Raw genomic sequence first — 9,783 nt, 5'->3', positions numbered from 1 at the left:
GATGAATTGCGTGTTTATTGTGTGCATCATGGAAAAGTTCTTTGCTGTCACATTAAGAGACAAATCTTTAACGAACTAGTACTTTTTATAATTTTAATTGTTGAGTGCAAGCTGCCCTGCAGACACGCAACATTTCCAAGTTAAGTGATTACTTTATAGAAACTTTTTATACCTTTACCTATACCTGTTTAAGCCTATAAGTTTATTTTTTTGTCTCAAATAATGTTGTATCGAATAACTGGTCTAGGTGTATCGGGAATAATATATGAACTGTAAATTTTAGAATTCCATCCTGTGGTTTAATATTGCAAGATCTTTGGTGATGCTTCAGTAGCAAAATTTATGCCTTCAGAAGATCTTGTTGACACATTTAGATTGAAATTCTTGCATTTAATATATTTTCCAGTCTTTGGCCAACTAGGGTAAATGCGGTATATTCCGTCACATTAAGGACACATCGAGAAATGAAAAACTATAGAAAAACAACCGTATGCGTTACTCGCGTTCTGTTTGCTTTACGTGACTCTCAAAACACCGCACTATGCGTCAGCAATGACGAAACGTCACAAAATGTTGCCATTGGTATTTATTTAAAAGCCTTTAGAATGCAAACCTACCAAATCCCTATATTCCGTCACTGTGTGTGGCTATATTTGGCACATGGTGAGGCGTATTCCGTCCGCGCTTCAAATTCTACTGATACGTAATGCCATCATCCACGTGTTCGAATTCCGTTCGCTGTGTGAGCTGTATTGGAATACAACACGGCTTTGAATTAGAACACTAATGAAAGCTTGGAATGATCCGTGTGTGTCCAATTCAAGTTGTGAAGGAATTAGTTTTCATGTGTCTAAATCCATTTCTCAACTTAATCATCTATTAATTTATTTACCACTTGAAATCAGCAAATACAAGTATACTTTAAAGGATTCCTAATATATTCACAGATGTATTTAAAAGTATCAAACCATAATATTCTTCCTATACAAACAGTTATTCACTATTTGGTAGAGCAAGGTCAACTGTCAAATTTGACACATTTTTTGATGATCTCACTGGTAGCGTGTATTGTCTCTTTTTGGATCTCAATATTTTCCCGCTAGATGGCCAAGACCTAGTGTTTTGGTAGTAGTTTGACGCGCAAATGTATGACGTCACCATTTCAACCATCAACGAATGCATGGAACTAAAACAAAGCTTAATATAAAGGAAAAACTAGAGAGGTGATGGAATTACCCACGATGTCGGAATATACTGCGTTTACCCTATTTAGAAAAAAGTAAGGTTTTGGTATGTTGGATGGATCAGGATGCGGTGAAGCTTGTCTGGAAATCAGTTTCTATGAGTTCCCGCCAAAATATCCTACACAAATGTAAACAACAAGTTTATGATTGCGTAGTTGCGGTCACATTACAGTGGTCAGACTGCATTATCACATGTTCAATTGACACTTGCTGTACAATCAGACTGTTTTCAGGGTAAAATTAGTTATTTGGGGTAACATGTACATGCAACCTTGTAAATAAGTTTGTGGCTTGTAAATAGTTTTTCATTACCCAACATAAATGTGTTTCATTAAAAATCACCAGGCAACGCATCTTGAAAATGGTTGGCGTTACTTGGTGACGCTTTGGGCTCGAAAACCCATATATTGGCGACGCTGCTTCCACCCTCTGCACCCTGGCAATTGTCCAGTTTAGCCAGGAGTCAAATCTGGAATATCAGCTAAAATTTTCAATAAATTTTATGTAAAAATGGTTTCTTTCACTAATAATTTTCTAAAGTTTAAGGCAAAAATGTATAGTTTTTCTTGATTTTTAAATAAAAATTTGAGCAAAGGCTGTAGAGTGTAAAAAAAAAGAAATTTTCAAGTAGTATTAGATTAGCCTAATTCAGGAGTAGAATATATCCATTTTGTAAAATTGTGCAGAAACTACCTACAGTTAAGACAAATATGCCTGTGCTTGTGGTCAATTTCACCTGTTTTTATTACCCTTGCCTAATTTTTCATGAATAAGGGAGTAAAAACATTTTTATCTGCAAATCCTGTAAAATTTTGCTCCTAATCTCAGATTGCTCTATCTTAGGTTTTAATTTTTCAGCAATATTAGTAAACTAGTAAGTATATTGGATATACCAGAATTTTCATTTCTAAGAAATTAATTAAAATATAGAGTGAATGAAAAAATTAAAAATGAAATGATTTTATAAAATCTCTGGTTTGCCACTATGTTGGGAATATATATCTTTTCTTTCCAAACTGCTTTTATGTCTTTCCCACCATTTTTGGAGCAATGAGTTTCCTGCTGGATCATAAGTGGAATTTTCCTACTAATTATGGAAGTGGCGTGGCCCCCATTGGCATGGAATATATCTACCATTTGAGCTACAACTAGAGCTTTCCTGTCATTTTTGGACCTGCAAAATTCTTGCTAGATGAATTATCTTCTTTTTAATTTTAATAAAACTGGATTGTCAGGTCACAACATTCAAAACGTGAAGCAAATTTGTTACTTTCAAGCTGCAAGATTTTATTTACAAGTATGAAAATTCCAATCCTGGCCATAGGCTCCTTTTGGCAGAGTTTTAGAATTGGTGGCTCCTTAATTTGATATCGTTCTATCAGCCACTATTTAGAGATTGGCAATTTTGTTGCAGAGATCAAGATTTTAGGCCCAAATTGTTGCCAGTAGTATGGAGGACTTATTGCCTTAACTACCTAAAACTTCAAGTTTTTCGCTACAAATACAAAAAAAAAGGTACCCGGTATTTAAAAAGGAAAATGTTGACAAGATCTTGTGAAGATAGGTATTGACTTTAATGCTGATGTCTTTCAAAAGATCTTCAGATTTTACTAATGCCTGACTCTTTGCACCTTGGTCCACCACAACCTTTTGCCTGATCCAATGATATCTACTTAGTCATAAAAAAGACAAGTAATACATGAAAATATCTGCTTTATAAGCCACAACTGTATTTTTTATCTACAAATTCATAAAATTTACAGCTAGAAATATAAAGTTCTGAGCCATGAGCTTAGTTTTTGAGTTATAAATCCATTTTCTATATCATTTTGGGTTTTGTGTCAAATCTTTGGCCTAACCATGATATGGCATAAAATACATTTTTCTCAACTTCAGAAGTGATTTATCACAGGTAATTACGTTATAAACATTTATATATCTGTCAAGTCCCTTTAGTTTAAATTCAGAAAGGATTGTTTCATTGACAAGTTTTATTCCAACAGGAGTATGGAGGTTCATTCATATCCCAAGAGGAGGAAATGGCCGAGCATAGTCGTAACCTCAGCGAATACTATTTTGCTGTCAAAGGTGGGTTGTTTTATGGTTGAAGAGCTGTGTTATATTTGGCATTGGCATTAACATCCATGGATATATTGTGTTGCAATAACTAACTTTGTGTCTGTGGTTAATTAATTTTATATATAACCTCTATATGGTACATGGAATTAACACGTTGACTACGTATTGGTACATATGCGTACCACGAAATGTATTTCTCCTGGTACATAATTCAGGGTTGTCAGATGGCCTAAAAACGGCCAATTAAGTCCGTGAACAAAAAGCCAAAAAGGCCTATAACTCAATATGTACTAGTATATTTGTAGGTTCCGGTGTAAAAATTCAATTTTTTTACTTAATTAGGAAGCGCCCCTTACAACCCCTATCATAAATTTTAGCCGACCACCTAAATTGAAAAAACGAAATCGCGGAATTTGTCGGGTAAAAAAAGAAAGTCTGGCAACCCTGTTCCATAATAGTACTAGAAAAATGAAACAAAAGTACAAGATGAAGCAATCGTAGTCAACGTGTTAAGTTACTATTAATAACAAAGATGTCTTCTTAATTAGGTGTAACATTTTTAAAGTAAAATGCCACAAAATGTGTTTCTAGACCAGGTATTTTGTGGAATATCCCTGTTAAGCTGCAATTATTCTCAAAGTAGAGCATCAGTCCTTGAATAAAATTATTGCACGACTTGCTGTGTGCAGGTTTTGGAGTTCTGCTTCCTCACAGCGAGTGCAGCAAGCGGGTGGGTGGCGTGGGGCGGGTGGGCAGCGGCAGCAGCCTGAGTGTGGGGCGCCAACGCACCAGCCACAGCAGGATGGCGTTGCCATCTCAGGACATCCAGACTCACCTGCAAGCCATGCTCAACATCCTGCACCCAGGGCACACTTTGCAGATGGTTTGTCTAACAATTTACATAATTTCTAAAATTGATAATTAATAGCTAGAAATTTGTAAGATTCTTTTCAGCCTTAACCTAATTTTAGTGGGTTTATGAAGGTTGCACTTCAATAATTAATCCCTCTTTGTCAATTAATAAAGACATATGTAATACATCTTATAAATATTATCTCACAGCATTCAATGATAATATTTCTCTGTGGAAATTAATAATTACCTTCTTGATTTATCCCAGTGGTTCCCAAAGTGGGCGATATCGCCCCCCCTAGGGGCGGTGGAAAGATTTTGGGGGGCAGTGAGGAAGAAGAGGGCGATAGGGGTGCGATAGTCCGAAGTCAATGTCAAAAGTTCAAACGTTTGTTTGACGATTTGTACACAACACGTGCAGCGCATGACTCCCAGCGATGTTTTTTTTTTCACCCAGATCTGTTTTTTAACCTCTCCTGGGTTTACGTCTCGGACAAATTAACGGCCATACTCGCGGCCGGTCTCACGGTCAACTTCCAAATTCAATGATCAAGGAATATCTCTCAAACTAATGAACTTAACTCGATGAAACTTGGTACGTACACGTATTCATTTGGACCTAACGATAATGTTTTGCTCGTGAAAATTGTTTGAATTTTGCCATCGTTTGTTTTTGCCATATTTATATCGAACGAAATTTTGAATTTACAGTCCTAACTCCGAACGGTAATGTTTAGCTCGTGAAATTTTTTTCGATTGCGCCTTCGTTCGCGAGTTTTATTTTTCATTTTACCTTCATTCGTGATTTAAAAAGTGATACGTGCTTAAATTCGCTTTAATCAAGAAATTTTTTCCGAACTACTGAACAGATTTGAACGAAACTTAGTATTTAAATACCTAACCTCAGCAACGGTGATGTTTACAATTTTTTCGTTTTGCCATCGTTTGCGAGTTACATGGCTATACGTATACGGCTCATGGTTAAAACGGCTGGTAGAAAAGCCGGTCGTTCCTCCTATATTTGTATAACTCGCGAACGAAAGCAAAATAGAAATGTCATGAGCTGAACATTACCGTTGAGAGGTTAAGTATTTATTTATATACAAAGTTTTGTTGAAATCTGTTCTGTAGTTTAGAAGAAATTTCGTGATTGCCGCGAATTTAAGTGATAAATTATCCGGCGATACGGGCCGAATACAAGGAAGTGTGAAATCAAGAATGACGGTGAAAAGAAAAAAACTCGCAAACGAAGGTAAAATCGAAAGAACTGTTATAAGCTAAAAATCGCCGTTTGGTAGTTAAGAATGTGTTTTCAAAATTTCGTTCAAATCTGTTCAATAGTTTGAAAGAAATTCATTGATCACTGCGAATTTTGGCCTGTTTTGCAATATACGCGTAACTCACGAATGAAGGTGAAATTAAAAAGAAATTACGAGCTAAACATCACCGTTGGGTTCTGATGAATGCGTTTTCCAAGTTTCATAGAGCTGCGTTCATTAGTTCTAGTGCTGTGCTGAAACAGTTAAAACAGCTTAAAAAAGTATTGGTTCACTAAATGGGGTTCTATTTGTGAAATACACAATTGTGTTTAACCTTTATCTTTTAAAATTGCATCGTACTAAATTTTAAGAAAGAGGCGTATATGTCTGTGGGGGGGGGGCGCTAGAAATTCACTAGGGAGCCAAAGGGGGCGCCAGCCTAAAAAAGTTTGGGAACCACCGATTTAGCCTCTTCAAATGGGCATGCAATGAAAGGTGATAAATTCATGCAATAGATTGGTAGGTACATATGCATTCAAAAAGTTTTATTGATACTTATGAAGGTTACACTTAAACCTTAAATGATTTGTCTCTCTCGAGTGTCTCTCTTCTCTCTCTGGTTTGTCACTCTTATGCATTCAAAAAGCTTTATTGATACTATCTATCTTTTCTGCAAGTTGAATAGCATTACTGCATAATGAAATCAAAGAGCAGGTATTGATAGTTGTTCATACTGAAAATGATGCTAAATCTTTGCTAAGTAATATTGCAAAGATTATTTTCATATCTTCTTGCTGACAATTCTGTTAACTCATGGTTGTTCTCATTAGAGACTGTTGCAGTCCTGTTTATGGTATTGGTTGATGACGTACTACCGGTATATAGTTGTCTGCTACAACAAAAATGCTCTGGGTGCTTATTGCTATTGGGAAGTTGTTTCATTAGAATATGTATATACTTCTTCTGAACAGTATTTAATATCGATTTTGAAAGTCATGACTCAGGTTCTGACTTGTTCTTCTTACTTGTTCCCCTCTCTACCTCATATCATATTATTTTACAATGCATCACTGCCTCTTGTTCATATTTTTGTTTGGTTTGATTCCGTCATGCCTTTTCTTTTCCCTCACTAGACTACCTACTGCATCTTGGAATCTTTTTCTTGAAATGGACCAGGACAATAAGACGAGAAAAAAATGTCATAGAAAAAATGAGAAATTAATGAACTGACAAAATGGTGTATGTCTGGAAGAATAATTTTACATTTAAACATTTCTCTAGCAACTGTAAGTCAGTAGGAGCAGCTGCCACATAGGAAGAACTAGCCATGGGTTTGAGCTTTTGCAAACTCAGTTCAGTTTTTGATGTCGCTTGTAGGCAGCAAGGGTGGGGCTTCAGCATGAGCTCCCCAAAATACGCCTCCAGTACGTGTTGCCTGGCGTTATCTTATAGTCTTGAAGTCATAAAGAGTCATATTTTATGCACTGAGTAGTAGTTGCTCTATGTACATGCATCTTAACTGAGATGTTGCTAATAAAACGTCTGGTAAAATTCATAATTCTCAAATTTAGAGTTAACAATAGGTATCTAATATAGGTAGGTAACTTGTTTGACATTAAAAATGTAAATTCTTGGAATTGAAGAGCTATTTTTATACTCGGCATGTCTCATCTCAGTATAATCGCTTATGGGGACTAATCTTTGAGGCTCGTTCCGTCTTGAATAATTAAAATTTACAAAATCCAAGTGCTTACCTCCACTCATATCCTTTCTAATATTTTCAAGTCTTGACATGCAAATCTTACTGTATCCCTGTTTCCGGTACAGACAAGTATTTATTTGATTTTGGATCTGTTGCTTAATTGTGCCTCACGCAAGTCCTGCTCAAGCTAAGTGAAAGCCTCACTATCAATACTCTAGGTTGTCACTCTCAGTTTATTGTATTTGTTGTCATCTTCATCTCGTCTTTCCTTCTTATCTTAGTTTTTGCTAATATTTTCTGGCCCTTTTTAATGTTGATTTCTTCTTCGTGGCAATATTGTTACTGCAACGGCTGGAAGAAAACCTGGACCTTTCATTACATTTTGAGATCTATAAATATTTTTAAGATTTTTTGCGTTGTAACGTATGTCAGAATTTTATATTTTACTTCACTAGGTATTATAAATTGACTCGTTTTTTTATGTCAGAATTTTATATTTTACTTCATTATTATAAATTGACTTGTTACTTGCCTTTTTCCTTAGGCGGTGCGTCTGGAGAGCGTGCACGGAGGGCGCGTGCGATACCTGAGCGTGGTGAGCTGCGTGGGGCGGTCCGACCAGCAGGAGGCGGCACTCATCGGCACAGACCTCATCATTGTACCTAAAGACGGCAAAAAATCCCACAGAAACTCTCCTTGTTCCGCTAGAATAGCCAAAACTAATGTCGGCTGCTTGCAGAATGTCTCGGGCTCTCTCACTAATCTCTTAGATTCTTCACTAATAGCCTCTGGCTCTTCCAAGAATGCCTCGGGCTCTTCTCAAGATTTGTCTTTCTCACCTCAAAACCGGCGCGATTCGAACAAAAATGTTTCTCAAGAATCCTACAACGTTGGTGATGTCTCTGATGTGGAGTCTGACTCCTCAAAAAATTCCCATATACCTATTGAAGACTGGGAATCTGGTCGTGACGAAACCGACATGTGTATTAAGAGTCCAAGCCTCCTCTCTACCGACGTAACGAGTCCCGTGGAGATAACGTCCCCAAAGCTCCCCTGCTCTAGTGAACTGAGTGCCCAGGACGGCGATTTGAATGCATTTACAACACTAAGCGGTATTAAATACCCTGAGGGCAGCAAGATGTGTTCTTCCATGAGCAGCATCGATGTTGTCAATGTTGATGAGGAAGTGCAGAGAACTTGCGGTGAAGTGGATGGTGCTGGAAATAATGATGGTGATATGAGTGTGAGAGGTAGTGATGATGTTAGAACTGCCAGAGAAGATGGTGCTGGTAATGATGAAGAAGGTGGTAGGCATATAGGAGGGGGCGGGGTCCTTAAGATGACAGTAGGCCTGGTTATGGCTCTGCTCGCCGACACGCACATCACCCTCGACGGTGACGGGTCAGTACTTTATTTCAATATAATGTATAAATAATAACACAAGAATGTTTTCCTTGATATTTTCCTTACTCGGTAAAAATGTTGTCTGCCATTTGTAGATTTTATAGTCTTTCCGTTCACTGAACAATTGCCAGTCACTTGTCCATTATTTATATTGAAGAAGAATCATTAATTTCCCTTCGATCTGCACGTAGAAAATCCCATGATCGCAATTCCTCTGATTTCTTTGTTATTAAATAAGATGATATTTGCATTCTGTCAATTATTTATTTTTAACGATTTTTCTAATTATTGAGGAATCAAACCTAGCAACTGATTGAATATTAACCTGATATTTTTTTTACCATTTCTGGCCAGAGGGTTCAGCGTCACCAGCGCTGGCAAGACGCACATCTTCAAACCCATCACCGTGCAGGCCATGTGGTGAGTAATTGTGTTGTCCATGTGTTATGGCTGAGTTTATGTTATGTTTTGAGTAATTGTGTTGTCATGTGTTATAGCTGAGTTTATGTGTTATGTGTTAAGTGGTGAGTAATTCTAGGGACCAACCTATTAATTGTGCTGACCATGTGATGAGTACGTGTAATTCTGTTTAGCCATGTGTGCTGGTTGAGTTTATTTGTTATATGGCGAGTAATAATGTTCGCCTGAGTGTGTTGGCTGAGTTTATGTCTGCTGAGCAGGGCCCATACTTTCAAAAAAAGTTAAGAGATCGTAAGTTCATCAGCCAATCATTGACGGCCTTTCAAGCAAAATCCACCAATCATAGACAAGAAAATAAAGCGTAAGTACTTACGTTCACTATACTTTCAAAAAAAGTTAAGAGATCGTAAGTTCATCAGCCAATCATTGACGGCCTTTCAAGCAAAATCCACCAATCATAGACAAGAAAATAGAGCGTAAGTACTTACGTTCACTTAGCGAGTTTTGAAAGTATGGCCCCAGGTCGCTAAAGGGTTAACAGACTCACTCAGACAAGCTGTTATTTGAGTCACTCAGCGCTTGTGTTGGATGTAGCACAAGGAGATTCAGGTGTGAACCTGGCTGACTGTGATACTCATGCCCTGCATTTGTAGGTTCATTTGTTGGTCATATTCATATTTGTGGGTCAAATTCAAGTGACGCGTGTTCAGCTCGTGATGACTCGTGTCGTGCACTAGATGACTCGTGTCGTGCACTAGATGACTCGTGTCCTGCACTAGATGACTCGTGTCGTGCACTAGATGACTCGTGTCGTGCACTAGAT

The 9,783-nt window shown here is 37.4% G+C and overlaps 1 protein-coding gene across 1 annotated transcript in view; it reads left to right on the top strand.

Annotated features, from left to right (window-relative positions):
- The window catches only part of LOC108682537, a 27,852-nt gene that overhangs the window by 1,956 nt on the left and 16,113 nt on the right, over nt 1-9,783 (top strand). Inside the window, exons 2-5 of the mRNA XM_047880482.1 lie at nt 3,248-3,332; nt 4,013-4,206; nt 7,681-8,537; nt 8,895-8,960. Of these exons, the coding sequence (XP_047736438.1) occupies nt 3,248-3,332; nt 4,013-4,206; nt 7,681-8,537; nt 8,895-8,960 (1,202 nt within the window). The remainder of the gene's footprint in view (nt 1-3,247; nt 3,333-4,012; nt 4,207-7,680; nt 8,538-8,894; nt 8,961-9,783) is intronic.

This window comes from Hyalella azteca, unplaced genomic scaffold (assembly GCF_000764305.2).
Source record: "Hyalella azteca isolate HAZT.00-mixed unplaced genomic scaffold, Hazt_2.0.2 contig5438, whole genome shotgun sequence".
NCBI lineage: Eukaryota > Metazoa > Arthropoda > Malacostraca > Amphipoda > Hyalellidae > Hyalella > Hyalella azteca.
Note: the sequence above shows the minus strand (reverse complement) of the source record. Positions and strands in the feature narration are given on the sequence as shown.